Source organism: Tenrec ecaudatus, chromosome 1, assembly GCF_050624435.1.
Source record: "Tenrec ecaudatus isolate mTenEca1 chromosome 1, mTenEca1.hap1, whole genome shotgun sequence".
Taxonomy (NCBI): domain Eukaryota; kingdom Metazoa; phylum Chordata; class Mammalia; order Afrosoricida; family Tenrecidae; genus Tenrec; species Tenrec ecaudatus.
The window spans coordinates 246,936,993-246,952,500 of NC_134530.1; the positions used below are offsets into that span (position 1 = coordinate 246,936,993).

The window sequence follows — 15,508 nt, forward strand, 5'->3', positions numbered from 1 at the left end:
AAGATGCTTGGTGGCCCAGTGGTTAAGCTTTAGATTACAAACTAAATACTCCGTGGTTCACACCCCTAGCCCCTCCAAGGGGGAAACAATGGAGCCAGCGACTTCCTTAAGGATTACAGTGTTAGAAACCCTACAGGGCAGTTCTATTCAGTCCGATAGGAGCACTATGAGTTGCAATCTACTTGAAAGCAATGAATCTAGTTTTGATTTCATCTCAATCCTAAACACTGACTGAGAGTCCTACCCAGTTTATCTCAAATTAATCAAGAAAATTATTTGCAACCTTCTTCATTTTCCTCAAACATCTCAACTATCCACCCTGTGCCTCACTTTCATGAGATGATCTCAGTTTTTAATCTACAAAGTAAATTCCCTCAGTTTTCTAGCATCACACCTACTTACCTCTATTTCCTTCTTTAGTACCTATGGCTGGTACCTAAACATAAATGCTGAGAAAACTTTTGTTCCTCCCATAAGCCCATTCTTCTCCCACTGTGCAACCCACTTCAGTGCTTGAAGTCCATGCAGGTAAAGCCAGGCAATGGTTTGGGGTGACAGTTTGCTTTCGCATGGGACACTGTGAGAAGCCCATGGGATTGGACCTGCCACAAATCCAAACCCATGCACTCTCCTTGGCTCCTTTTCATCAACAGGTACACATGTGCAAGTTTCTCCCATCTTAAAACAATACCCCACCTGACACCACACCTAGCCACCACCTACTTTCCTCTTTCACAATCATACTTTCCTTAAAGCAAATTGAGGAAGATAGATCATATTTCTTTCCTTCCATTGGCCTAAAGCATTTTGACCTGGAGTTTACCCCCTTACTTCTACTTAATAAATAGGTGTTTTTTTTGTTAGCTTCACTAATAACTTCTAGGTTGCAAAATGAAGTCACAATTTTCAATCCTCCTTTGCTTGACTTCTCGTTGGCATGATCTCTCATTACCATGACATTTAACTGTTGAAGAGGTAACACATTAACATAAGTACTTCTTAAAAAGTACTTGATGTAGTAGTATCAAGAAGTACTAATGTTCATGTAGTACCTCGTCAACACTAAATGGTTTGGAAAAAGTATATATGTGCATGCCAACAGATAGATAATACATGTATGTTTTTATATAGAGTGAGTGAGAGTAAGTATGGCAAGATGGGTGAATTTCGCTGTAGGGAATACAGTTATCACCAGCCTTTCAGCTTTTCTGTCGGTCTATCATAGTCCAAAATAAAAACTAGGCAGGGGAAAAACCGTGACACGGATAAAAGCCCTGTCTGCCTTCTTGTTGATGGGACACAGGGTCAGTGGACAAGAGTTTAACAAGTGCAGGATGACAGGCGCCATCCTCTCTCCACCATTAGGTCTGTACTTCATAAAACATGTTCTCTCTCTTTCCCTCTCACTGTCAGCACCTTAAACACAAGACTTATATTTCTTCCTAGGTTGCTGTTCGGTGCCATCGAGTTGGCTCTGACCCAGCGACCCCACGTACAACGGTGCGAAACTACACCGTCCGCACGGTTCGCCTTTTGCCAACCTCACAATCGTTCCTGTGCCTGAGCCCACTGTTGCAGCCATTGTGTCCATCCATCTCGTCACCACCCCTCCACTGTACCAAACATGTTGCCCTTCCCCAGGGACAGGTCTCTCCTAACAGTCCCTGCTGCTTACAGTACAGATCTCTTTATCCGTGCAGCAGTCCCCGCGCTCGCTCTTTTCCCCAGCACAATTCAAATGCATCGATTATTCTACGGTCTTCACTGCGCAGTGTCCACCTTTCACAGGCACAGGGTGCGATGGAGAATACCACAGCTTGGGTCAGGCGCACCTTAGTCCTCAAGGTAACATCTTTGTTTTTAAATACTCTAAAGAGGTCTTCTGCAGCAGATTTACCTAATAGAATATGTCAATATTTCTTGATGGATGCTTCCATGAACCCTGACTGTGGATCCAAGTAAGATGAAATTCTTGACACCTTCAACCTTTTCTTACTTTATCATGATGTTACCCATTGGTCCAGTTAGTTGTGAAGATTTTGGTCTTCCTTATGTTTCTGATGATTTGTTCAGCATCTTTGTGTGTGTGTGTGTGTGTGTGTGTGTGTGTGATGCTCATCATTGTGGGGTACCAGCCCCACAATTGAATGGGTCCATGGGGCAGTTGTGTAATTGAGGGGTGAAATTTAAAAGACATCAGACAGGACAAAGCATGCAATTGCTCCCCTCTGGGACGGCTATGATCTCAGCAGCCAGGTCCATGCAGAGAGCAAGAATATATTTCCAATCGACTTATATACATTCTAGGGACTGTCGCAGCTCGAGGAAAAGCTTAAACAGCCGTGACAAGAGTGAAGCCATCTTGAGCTGACAGAAGCCATTATGAACTATAAATAAACTAACTATAAACTATAAATAAACTGGCTGATATTAGGGAGGCAGGCTGTGCTGAAAAGCGCAACGGACCGTACCGAAGGAAATGTATGATCAGAAGGCTTGGAAAAACTAAGAGCAGTTATTGTTCAACTAAGAATGGCTAACCGCAAGATCCTGCTTCTGTACTCTGCTTGCTTGCACACCTGCATACTGCAAAAGTATAAGAACCTTTGGGAAATTAGACAGCCCACCGCTCAGTCTCCTCTCTAAGAGGGCTCACGGTCCCTGCGCAGGAAATAAAACTTTTTGTTTTGAGCTAGTCGGTGGTCTGGGTTGTTTTCTTTCTGGGAACGAACAGTAGGGTACAACAGGACGTGCAAGCCCCCCTTAGTCATAGGAGACAATAAGGAGGTGTACAATAGGCATACATAACAGGAAGGGGATGAGCTAGGGGTGTATATGCAATAGGAAGTAGAGGTGTTACGGGTACATATGTGACAAGATGGGCGGACCCTAGATTCAAGATGGCTTGACCTTGTCTTTGGGCTCTCCTTCAGGGGAATAATCCAGTATCCTTATCAGCAGGAGTGGGCCCTCCCCCTAGGGTGGGACAGAGCTCTAGATGGCTCATAACTCTCAGGGAGATGACCTTTAAGCAGCTGATCTCCCAGTGTACAGACACTGACCATGTTTTAGCGAGCAGTGCCTTAGGTTTGGCATATACTGTGGGGAGGCAACCTGGGAAAAGCTTTCTGTAGCCCACACATGATTGCTGAATAAATAGAATCATTTAGATTTGAAATAACAGTATTGTACTGTAGGAATAAACATGATATGGTTAAAGATTACACATATGGGAATGCAATCAGCAAACACATAGACGACCACAAAGAGAGTGAAAGAGCAAGAAAAGGGTGCACGGTATTTATCACCTCTCAGTTTCAAAGCACTCCGTTCTGATGACTAAGTGGCATAAACAGTTCATTCTGGAGGTATATACCTTTCCCTGGATGCTTCATCTGGGATTCCTAGGCAGATTTCTCGGTCAAACCTTCCTGCACGTCTCAAAGCAGGGTCCAAAGCGTCTGGTCGGTTAGTGGCTCCAATGACTAGGACCCGCGCCGTAACAGCCACGTTGTTCAGATCTAGCAGGAGGCAGAGACAGAGTAAGTGGTGGGCAAAACACTTGACATTTGAGACAATAATGTCCATTGCATAATCATTTAAATGTCTAAAGACAAAGTACCTTTATTAAATGTCTGATATGTGAAATTTACGGGAAAAAATAAACAAATGACCGACTTTACTGTCAGGTAGTTTACAACCCATTGAGAGATTCCATGCATAGCTAATGGCTACGTTGACCTTCAGTTGAAGAAAGAGCCTCCTGAAGTTCACAGTAAGGCCAGTGCACTTGCCAATCTGCTGCTCTCTCCCTGTTAGCAGCTACATCAGTCAAAGGGGACAAACGAGCCGTTTCCGCCGTTCTGGCACTCTGGTTGTTCTGTCAGGATGGCCCCACCTGGGCATCACCTCCTAGGCGATCCACAGGCAACCAGGGATACTCCGATGATAGCATTCCAGACTTGGATGACTAGCATCCCACTAGGCCCGACGAGAGTGTTATGTATGAGACGGAGCCCTGTCTACAAGCCTGGAAGAGACTACAGATCACTAACGTATTCTGCAGTTTACAGCTGTCTAACAAAACTAAGGCCAGAGTTTATGACTAGCTCACTGAGCCTTCAGGTATTTAATTAGGACTTTATTTTTCATTTCCTGGCCCTACCCAAAAGTTCTGAGAAGTTCTACATGACTCCGTTATCACAGGGCCTACAGGGTCACTATGAGTCCCAACTGACTGGATGGCAGTGAGGACACAAACCTGAGAGGGATCTTTGGAACAGTTCCATAGACACATCTGGCAAACAGCTGAGAATAGGGTTTGAAGCTTCTCAGAAATCAAGACTAAATGAGACCGTATGAGGGTTTTTTGACAAAGCACTGACTGCAAGATACTTCAGGAATGGGTACAAAGCAAGAAGTTGAAACACAAGACTTTTGGGAATGGTTCTGTTTAAGGGATGAGTAGCAACGAACTCAATAGCAATTGGGTTAAAACCAAACTCACTGCCATCAAGTTGATACCTGAGATAGCTAACCTGGCTGATAAACACAGGTGGGGTTAATTGAAAGGCGGAGGAATAAATGGCTTAGTGAGCCTCGCCTTTCTAGTTCTTGGGTGTCTTGCTTTATGATGGTCGGACCAGGGTGCAGCTGCCTTAGCCAGTTCCCTGCTTCAGCTTGTAAGGCTGACTTCCAACAAGACATCCAACAAGACATCCCCAAGGAGAAGCTACATGAACCTACCCTGATGCAGCCCTGGGTGCTGGAGCAGCCGTGTGGAGACCCCTGCCAGCGCTGAGATGCTTAAACATTCACTGATTTCGCTTTCCTCCTGCAGTCGGCATCATAGTGTGTGTTTTGTGAGATTGAGGACTTTGTAGATTGGTATCAGACATAAGGGCTAATGTTGCACTTATGGACTTGGATAGCCCTGGGTTGGGATGCTTTCTTTTTTTTTTTTTTTTAGGTGTCCCACAGGTAATGTAACTTGAAAATGGAGGTGTTCCTTGGTCTGATGATCAAGGAATGAGAGAGCGTGAGAGAGTGAGAGAGTGAGAGTGTGAGAGAGACTGAGTGTGATTACTCAGTTGATCAGTTTTGCATTGAAACAAAAACAGTCCTAAGGCCACTAAGAGTAGGGCTGAGCGAGGCAGGAACTCTAGCACTTTTTGAAGTCTGAGAAGAAGGAAATGGCTAAAGGAAGAAGCAGATGTTGTGCAACTGAAATACTAAACAAGCAAAGGGCCCTTTACAGGGACAAGGAACTGCCTCCTAATGTAAAGGGCCTCCTGATGGACACACTGCTTTCTTATGCTTTCCCAGTTTCTTACGCGGGATCCTCCCTGCATCGATACACATGAGAGCCAGATTGGTTCTACAACTGACACAGGGATGCTTGAAAAATCTCCATGGTGAAATAAATGCCTAGTCCTAGGCTAGGGACTGGCTACTTCTAGTTCACGTGGCTCAGACTTCAGTCATGCTGGCATACGCTAAGCATATCAGGTGTTTACTAACAGAAAGCTCAACAAGAACCACCACGGAAATAGGTAAGGCCTAACATCTTTTTCCCAGTAAAAAAACTCCTTCAATTAAAAAGTCATTCTTTGTGGCACGAAGATAAACAAGCGGCCATCTAGCTGAGAAGCAACAAAGCCCACAGGGAAGAAGCACACCAGCCTGTGTGATCATGAGGTGTCAAAAGGATCAGGCATCAAAGAAAAATTATATCATTGTGAATGAGGGTGAGTGCAGAGTGGAGCCCCAAAGTCCATCTGTAGTCAACTGAACATCCCCTTACAGAAGGGTCGCGGGGAGGAGACAGCCAGTCAGGGTGCAGTGTAGCACTGATAAAATATACACCTTTCCTCTAGTTCTTGTTTTTGGTCTCCAGGGTTTGGCTTTATTTTGCAGTACAGAAATCATATGTGGAGTCATGTTGAGGGAGACAGTATGGAAGCAGAGGCTCTGTCAATACTGTATTGCAGCTTGGTCCATTGAAGAAGCCACACCTGGGATACAAAAGATGCTTCTACAGTTCACCCGCTGATGTTCGGGTTCTTACCACTTTCATCTAGTAGATTGAAACACCACATGGAGCCATTAGCCACAGAGGTGTCCCCCAAATAAGTGGTTTGGTTAGAATTCTATGCCCTCATAAACCAAATTTGTGGTAAGCTGTTTGGGCATTGTCATAATACTTAAGATAACACAAATATACAGTTTTGAGGAAAATGTAAGGGATGCTGTCCCAAATATGAAATATTGAATTTAGAATCTCCTTAATGTCAAGAGGACAGGTGGCACATGGGTGGTACTGGGTCCTGTATCGAGATCTCTGTGTCAGTATCACAATGCTGTTTTCAAACTGATTCTTCGCTAGGGGGAAAAATAAAGCCCATACTGGGTTAAGAGGAACAGAATATGGTAATCTGCCAATTCTTAATAGCCACTCCATGAAAAAGTTAAAACATGATATTAAAAAGATAAAAGGAGGAATATTTACTGGTATAGTACTCAATAGCTCAGCTCTGATTACAAAAGCAGGCCTTACAATATTGATTTCATACAATATGCATTGTCAAATTGTAAATCTGCTCTAATTAGATAGTAACAGGCACTGCTGTTAGTCTTCCCCATAGACGTCATTTTTCTTGCGCTTCATTTCTTCAAAGTCAAACTCTGATTCCGTCAACCTCATATAGATGTTCTTAATGACATCACAGGTCGTCTCAAAGTGAGTTGTAGCATCATAAGTACGGGAAATAAAGACCTGGCTTTCGGTTTCCAAATCTTTTGATACAAGCAGGCCACTGACACCCACACATTTCTGTTCCATTGGTTCCAGGAGCTCCGGAGCTGGCCGGAGTTCTTCTCCGGCTCCTCGGTTTCCCCCGTGGTGCTAACTGCGGCAGTGCACTTCCCTTGTGCTGCCCCATCGTGCCGACAGAGAGCTCTGACTTCCGGTTGACTGGGTCCTGCGGAATAATGATCAGGCATGAGTTGGCATCATTGGTGTTCTTGACTGGAAGACTCAGAATACATATAACTCTGATCACCAGGCCCACCTTTTGTACCCGGTCTTTACAAAGGTAGGGTCACAGATGAGCTGCTTACAACGAGCAGTCTCTCCTTCTGATTTGATACCAATCACTTTTCCATTTGGCACAATGACTTCTTCAATTGGCTCATTCGGCATGTAGGTACCCCATAAATAGCGCTTAGCCTCGCTAATCCCTGCGGCAGCTCGCCAAGGCCATCAAGAAGATAAAGGTAGGGGCTTTTTGCCGTATCTGGCCAGAGACTCACTGCAAAGTTTAATCCTATTAATGGTTTCACAACAGGGTTGGTCTAATAATCATCAGTTCTGTAAAGTGGCAGCGCATGACCGGTAAAATCTATAACATCTTGGCCCAAGTTAAATTTCGTATACACATCTCGCATTGTAGTCTTCTTAGGTTCTAGCATTGTTCTCATTGAAGTTGGCAACATATACGAGGAAGTTTCTGAATCGACATTTTTCAAATAGTCCCATTAAGCTAGATGCCAAGGGAAGGACCCGCGCAGATTTTTCTTCCCTTATAGACAAAGCTCCCTTTGAAATCCAGGTAACGAGTAACCTCTGCATAAAGCAGCATCTTAACCAGTTGACCGTCAGCCATAAGGAACTTGGGAATTCAGTCAACATTCCAGTCTCTTCTCTCCTCATTAATGCTGGTGGTGTTCCTGGGATTTTAAATCTTTTGTATAAATCTTCCAGTGGAGTTATGGATATGCACTTTCTCCTCCATAATATGGATTTCGATCCATATGAAGAACTTTCATCCATTCACGGACATTATGCCTGACAGGATGCACTCCGTCAGGCCAGTGTCCAGCACAATCACGTTGTACTCCTCATTCATGGCGGGGGCAGGGAGAGGGCGGGAGACGTGGACAGGGAGAAAGGGAAGAGATCCTGGGACGCAGAGGGAGTTATCTAGGAACCTCGTAAGGTGGTGGCGGGAGAGCTCAGGCCGGTTTCCGGGCCCAAGAGAAAAACAGAAGCAGGAGAGAGAAAATGGAACTGAGAAAGACCACCAGCTCAGAAGGCCAGAGAAGCGCTGGGAAGGGAGGGGAAAGAGAAGGATGGGCAGGGAGGGGAGAAAGGCCCTTTCCTCTAGTTCTTTAATGCTTCTCCCCCTCAACCCCCACTATTGTGACCCCAATTCTTCCTTACAAATCCGGCTAGACCAGAGCATGTACATGGGTACAGATAAAAATTGGAAACACAGGGAATCCAGGACAGATAGACCCCTCGGGACCAGTATTAAGAGTAGCCACACCAGGAGGGAAAGGGGAAGGTGGGGGAGATAAGTGGCACCTATAACCTATAACCCCCTCCCAGGGGATGGACAACAGAAAAGTGGGTGAAGAGAGATAGCAGTCAGTGTAAGACATGAAAAAGTAATAATAATTTAGAAATTATCAAGGGTTCATTGGGGAGGGAGGGGAAAAATGAGAAGCTGATACCAAGAGTTCAAGCTGATACCAAGGGCTCAAAACATTTCTAAATGTTTTGAGAATGATGATGGCAACAAATGCACAAATGTGTTTGACACAATGGATGTATGTATGGATTTTGAAGAGTCGTACAAGTCCCCATTAAAATGATTTAAAAGAAAAGAAAGTCAGTCTTTGCAAGATAAGTGCCACAGAATTGCTATTTTCTCCCATGAAAAATTTAACATATACCTCAGCTGGGATGGGTCACTCATTAGATAACCACTGTCAGTTCCTTCTGGATACATCCCACTCCCCTGCTGCCTTGCCTAGAATTTGATTTCACTGTGTTAATTTAAAGCTCCACTAGGCAAAAGATAGAATTCCAGAATGCTGTAAAGTAAATGTAAAGCATTTCTTTCCACTCGGTGTAAACAGAATTATAAGTATTGCTTACTAAGAAAACTCTGGACGACAGCGCTCATAAGTACGCACAGCATTTGGAGTTAGCTGCATGTGTACAAATAAGACACCAGGACTGTAAACTACATTTTGCCAATGACTCTTTTAATGAAGTGGAGCCTTACTTTCTTTGCACCAGTTTCTGTACAATAATGATCTTTTAGGTGCCTTCCTCACTCTTAATAACTACAAGTAGATCTGCACATTAAGTTTTTTTTTTAATGGGTAAAATTCCTCTTCATAAGTTGCTATAGTTTATTGTGTCAGCCTGGCCGATAAACACAAGTGGGATTAACTGAAGGGCGGAGAGATAAATGTGTATCTCACGTGAACACTCACCAAAGGATTACCTCTGAAGAGGAGGACTTTAATAATCAAGTGGATAAGATGACACGCGCTGTGGAGACTGGTCCTCCTCTTCCCTCTGCCACCCCTGTTACTACCCAGTGGGCACATGAACAAAGTGGACATGGTGGCAGGGATGGAGGTTATGCATGGGCACAGCAACATGGACTTCCACTCACCAAGGCTGACTTGGCCACTGCCACTGCTGAGTGTCCCATTTGCCAGCAACAGTAACCAACATTAAGTCCAAGATATGGGACAATTCCTTAGGGAGATCAACCAGCAACTTGGTGGCAGGTTGATTACATAGGACCACTTCCATCATGGAGGGGACAGCGTTTTGTTCTTACTGGAATAGACACCTACTCTGGATATGGATTTGCCTTCCCTGCACGTGATGCTTCTGCCAAAACTACTATTCGTGGACTTACAGAATGCCTCATCCACCGGCATGGCATCCCACACAGCATTGCTTCAGATCAAGGAACTCACTTTACAGCAAATACAGTGCGGCAAAGGGCCCATTCCCATGGAATCCACTGGTCGCATCATGTTCCTCATCATCCTGAAGCTGCCGGCTTGATAGAACGATGGAATGGGCTCCTAAAGACACAATTATGGCGCCAACTAGGTGGCAACAACTTGCGGGGCTGGGGCAATGTTCTCCAGGAAGCTGTATACGCTCTAAACCAGCGGCCAATATATGGTGCTGTGTCTCCAATAGCCAGAATTCATGGGTCCAGGAACCAAGGGGTGGAAGCTGGAGTGGCACCACTCACTATTACTCCTAGTGATCCCCTTGCAGCATTTTTGCTTCCTGTCCCAGCAACCCTGTGTTCCTCAGGCCTAGAGGTCCTGGTACCAAAGGAGGGAACTCCCCCACCTGGAAACACATCACAGATTCCACTGAACTGGCAGCTGAGAATGCCCCCTGGCCACTTTGGGCTTCTCATGCTTTTGGATCAACAGGTCAGGAAGGATGTCACTGTACTAAGTGGTGTGATTGATCCTGATTACCAAGGAGAAATTGGACTGGTGTTACATAATGGAGGTAAAGAAGAATATGTCTGGAATCCAGGAGATCCCTTAGGCCGACTCTTAGCGTTACCATGCCCTGTTATTAAAGTAAATGGTAAGTTGCAGCAACCCAATCCTGACAGGACTTATAATGACCCAGACCCCTCAGGAATGAAGGTCTGGGTCACCCCGCCAGGCAAAAAACCACAGCCAGCTGAGGTGCTTGCTGAGGGAAAAGGTAATACAGAATGGGTAGTAGTAGAAGGTGGTTCTACCTATCAATTATGACCACGTGATCAATTGCAAAAGTGAGGTTTGTAATTGTCAACGTATTTTCTTTGTATGTGATTATTGCATATATTTCCTTTGCTCAAGAATGATATATCAGACATAATTTGACTCAGTGTGTTTTCATTTATACGTATGATAGATGATTGATGATAAGTATAAGGGTGATTTCATTAGTGTCTGGAAATTACATAAGTATGTACGGGTAAAGAATTGTGTACAGGTGCCAGGTTGGCAAGGGGTGGATTGCTATAGTTTACTGTGCCAGCCTGGCTGATAAACACAAGTAGGATTAATTGAAGGGCAGAGAGATAAATGGCTCCGTGAGCCTCGCCTTGCTTGTCTCTCGTTCTTTAATCATCGGACCTGCGTGCGGCTGCCTTGCTTGTTCTGTGCCTCAATTTACAGGCTACACTACCTGTGGGATGCCTAGCCTGTGGACTGTGTCGCTGTAAGTTGAGGTCCCTTTAAGGCCACACGATTGGAATGTTCGTCTCTGGAGCTGGGGACCGACAGTTGGTGACCTGCCTTGCTGTTTGCTGCCTGGGTATATATAGCCCAGCTCTCTCCACAGAAGGGGACTGGCAGCTCTCAAGACCTAAAGGACTGCTAGTGTCTCACTGCTTTATAATTTAACTGTTAATTTCTTGTATTATCTATCCTATATAATTTAACAGTTCATTTCTTATGTTATATATCTATCTTGATAAATACATTTATCTATAATTACTAGCAATTTGGTTCTATCTCTCTAGAGAACCCTGTCCAACACATAAGTGATCTCTTTGTTACCTTGTTCTTATTAATTAAATTTGTTAATCAGTTAAATTCCAAATATGTAAACTCTGAATAACTCCAGTTTTACAAACTCCTCATGCAGTAGAAAACAAATGGCTGTTCCTTGAGCACATGGGGCTTGGAATACAAGGACCACTTGCCTGTGGATTTTTTTTTCTTTCTCAATCACTGTATTGGGAGGAAAAAATAAAAATAAGGCTATATTTCTGTAAAGTTATACCTGCTCCTTTTCCAACTCTTTCAACACTCCTAAGACAGCAAAACTAATCTCTTTTTTCCCCTTCCTCTTTCTCCTCTTCCTCAGCTAATGTGAAGACAATTCATACAAACTTGCCAAGCCTGACTCACTGCCATCGCGTCAATTCCGCCTCACAGAGACCCTGAAGGACACAGGAGAGTTGGCCTTGTGGGTTTCTGGGACTAAAATCTTACAGGAATAGGAAGCCTCATTTTTGTCCCAAGAAGCATCTAGTGGTTTTGAACTGCTAACCTTGTGGATAGCAGCAATCCACTACGCCACCAGAGCTCCTTTGTAAGCTTGAGTTACTAAAAAATACAGCAGATTGCTGAGAATGTATTTTCTTTTCCTTATGATTTTCTTAGTAAGTTTTTCTCTAATTTACAAGGACATAGCAAATAATACATTTAGCACACAGAATGTGTTAATCAACTTGCTATCAGTAAGTCTCTGTCAACAGCAGATGGGTTTGAGGGCAGACAAAAGTTATATATATATATGGATTTTCAACTTCACAGGGGCTTGGAGTCTATAACCCCTCCATTACTTAAGTGTCAACTATACTAGATAGCAAAGACTCAGCAGATATTACTATGTACAGTGAGCTGTTTACTGTTTTTTCGATGCTGGCTTATAAAAAGGAACTTTAAAACACAAAAATTCACCAGAATCCGCAACCAACAGCACTTTCAAGAACTTTCTAGTAATGATCTGCTTAATCCCAGCAGTTGCTCATTTTTCACACATTTTATTACCTCTGAAATCATGATGCTTCTTCTAAGAAAGCAGTGTGCCATAATTTAAGTGGTATTTTTGTCTTCATAAAAGTTATATTTTTAATGGAAGAAGCACACCAGCCTATGTGATCATGAGATGGCAACAGGATCAGGTACCAAAAGATCCAAAACAAACAATTATATCAATGTGAAAGATGGGGGTTGGAGTGGAGACCCAAAGCCCATCCTGTACACAATTGGACATCCCCCGACCCCCAGCACGGTTACAAGGAATGACGATTCAACCAAGGTGCAGTATAGCACTGACGAAACACACATCTAGTTTCTGTATACTTCCTGCCACTACCATGACCCAGTTCTACCTTACAAATCCAGCTAGACCATTTTTAGACCTTGTTTTAAAACACCAAAAAGTTGAAAAAAGCATCCATCAAGGTGGGAATGCTGAAATACCATATGATAAAGCACCCGACAGACTATGAAGCAGCAGTTAAGACAGGTACCTAAATGCATCAACGTGGCAGCATTTCCAAGACTGTGGGTAAGGGACGAGGAACAAGTTAAAGAACAATCGGTATAGGGCAATCCTAGTGGTGTGAAAAGCAAAGGAACGTGTCTATATGCATATATGTAAAGATGTGCAAAAAATGTAAAGTAAGTTCTTATATCATCTATTTTATATATGCTCATATAAAACTTAATAACAGGAATCGCTAATGAAGAGAAAATGTCTTCCGCTTTTTCACTATTTGAGATTTACACCATTTGAAAGTTTTATAACATTTTCATGTATATACTTATCCTATTATCTTAAAATAAATTCGTCATTTTCAACTGACCATCCATGCAGGTAAGGAGTTGGGCTACAATTCTTCGTTCCATATCTTTTGAAGCAGCTTCTCTTTTGGGGGTAATAGCATCAATTTCATCAATGAAAAAGATGCAAGGTGAATTTGACTACAAAAAAAGTACACAAAACAATTGTAAATATACTCCCTATCTTGCAGAGTAGTTGATTATATATGTATTTTCATCTTAAAAGTTAATACTCACTCATCAAAAGAATAGCACAAAGAACAGTTATCTAGAGATGGTAGTTCACATATATTACTTCAAATTTTTATTTTACGTACGAGAACTAAAATGTTCAAAATGAGGAGAGTAAGAGACTACACACAGGGCAAAAGCATTTATAGTTGTTTCATCAATTCTTGTTTTGTGATGATGAATCAACTAAAATTCTTCAGTAAATTTCACCTATTTGCTATGCTATGAAATGCAATTCTACAAACAAGATTATAAACTTTAAACTAGAAAACCCAAGCATATTATAAAATGTTCTATAAGTGTTTCGACTAATAAAAGGAGCCTTGATGGCTCATTGGGCTAAGTGTTGGACTTCCAACTGCAAGACCAGCAGTTCAAATCCACCCGCTGCTCCACAGGAGAAAGATGGGGCAGTGTGCTCCCATAAAGATGCACCGTCTCAGAAACCCTACACAGGGTCACTTTGGTCCGAATCAACTTGATGGCAGTCCATCTTACCAATAAAAAATACTCAAGCCCTTCCTTAGAATCTGTTTATGAGAGGCATTTATATAGCACCAAAAGATCATTTTAAGATGACACTGAATAAAGAAGATCAACATCATAAACCTTTCATAGGAGATAAATCAAACAGGGTTCAGGCAGAGTAACTTAAGATACAAGGATCAGTTAAAATGAAATTTTAAATAAACATCAAAATTGACAGTTCATTCTTAGTTATTTAGAGGCAGGATGAGGATGACTGGCTTAAAAAGAAAGTTGGCTCTTTTTCAAATCCCCATGACAATGTTTGCAAAAGAGCACCTACCCAGCAACCAAGGAGTAAACTCAGTGACAGAGAGCAGGGAGGGTGGAGCGAGGGAGGGTGTCATAGAGAGGGGAAACTGATTACAGGGATCGACATACATATAACCTCCTCCCTGGGGGACGGACAACAGAAAAGGGGGTGAAGGAAGACGTCGGACAGGGCAAGATATGACAAAATAATAATTTATAAATTATCAAGGGCTCATGATGGAGGGGGAAAATGAGCAGGTGATGCTGGGGACTTCAGTGGAGAGTAAGTGTTTTGCAAATGATGAAGGCAATGAATGTACAAATATGCTTGACACAATTGAAGTATGTATGGATTGTGATAAGAGTTGTATGAACCCCTAATAAAATGATTGGAAAAAAAAAAGAACCACTTGATTTGGTGTAACCATTTTATTTCTCTGACCCAGACATTTTATTGTATGAAATTTCATTAGGTAACAGGGCAGAAAGGGTGGGCGTGACACCGCGTATGCAACGAGCACCTAACTGTCTGACACTGCACTGGATTGGTTAACAAGTACAGACATTTAAGCAGAGACCCAGCCATCTAACGATACCTTTGGTCTCCGAATCTTCATTCATCATTGAGTTTATCAAACACACAAAAATCCACTACTTGTCCTCTGACTGTGCAGGTCAATTTAGCAATTGAAACAAGTTCATTTTGAAAAACAGGCAAGACCCGAAAGGGTTCACACTTGTTCTAAGTTTCCTTTCCATCCTTCCCTTGCATTTCCTGTGCTACCCATATATTCTTCACTGTCATTCTCCTCAGCGAGCCAAGATGGCTCCCATGATCTTGCTCCTCAAAGAAATATTTTCTCAACCAATCACAATGATCAACAAAGTACCCACCCCGCCCCGCTCCTCAGGCGGACGAACGATAGAAATGTGTGTGAAAGGAGACAGCAGATGACGTAAGATATGAAAATAATAATTTATAAGTTATCAAGGGTTCAAAAGGGAAGGAGGAGGGGAAAGAAAGGGGAAAATTGAGGAGCTGATACCAAGGGCTCAAGTACCAAGAAAATGTTTTGAAAAAGAAGATGACAACATATGTACAAATGTGCTTTTTACAATGGATGAATGGAATGTTATAAAAGCTGTAAGAGTCCCCAATAAAATGATTAAAAAAAATTTTTTTCTCACAAAACACCTGACGACATGGATGGACCTGGAAAACCATTATGCTGAGTGAAGTCAGTTGATCACAAAACCATAATATTGGTAAAATACAATTTTGCTTCCAGTTTCATATCAGTTTCTACATTGGTGC

At 42.8% G+C, this 15,508-nt stretch overlaps 1 protein-coding gene and 1 non-coding gene across 3 annotated transcripts in view; both read right to left on the minus strand.

Annotated features, from left to right (window-relative positions):
• Positions 1 to 15,508, minus strand: part of NVL (nuclear VCP like) — a 157,360-nt gene that overhangs the window by 98,635 nt on the left and 43,217 nt on the right. Inside the window, exons 11-12 of one of the 2 annotated variants that reach the window (XM_075530690.1) lie at positions 6,827 to 6,980; positions 3,377 to 3,521 (exon numbers count right to left, since the gene is read on the minus strand). In XM_075530690.1, the coding sequence (XP_075386805.1) occupies positions 3,377 to 3,521; positions 6,827 to 6,980 (299 nt within the window). Of the gene's footprint in view, positions 1 to 3,376; positions 3,522 to 6,826; positions 6,981 to 13,208; positions 13,327 to 15,508 lie in introns of both variants that reach the window. The other variant, XM_075530682.1, reaches the window with a different exon arrangement.
• LOC142437728 (small nucleolar RNA SNORA42/SNORA80 family) lies at positions 491 to 625 on the minus strand. The gene has a single exon (XR_012782254.1). It is a non-coding gene; the product is annotated as a small nucleolar RNA SNORA42/SNORA80 family (small nucleolar RNA).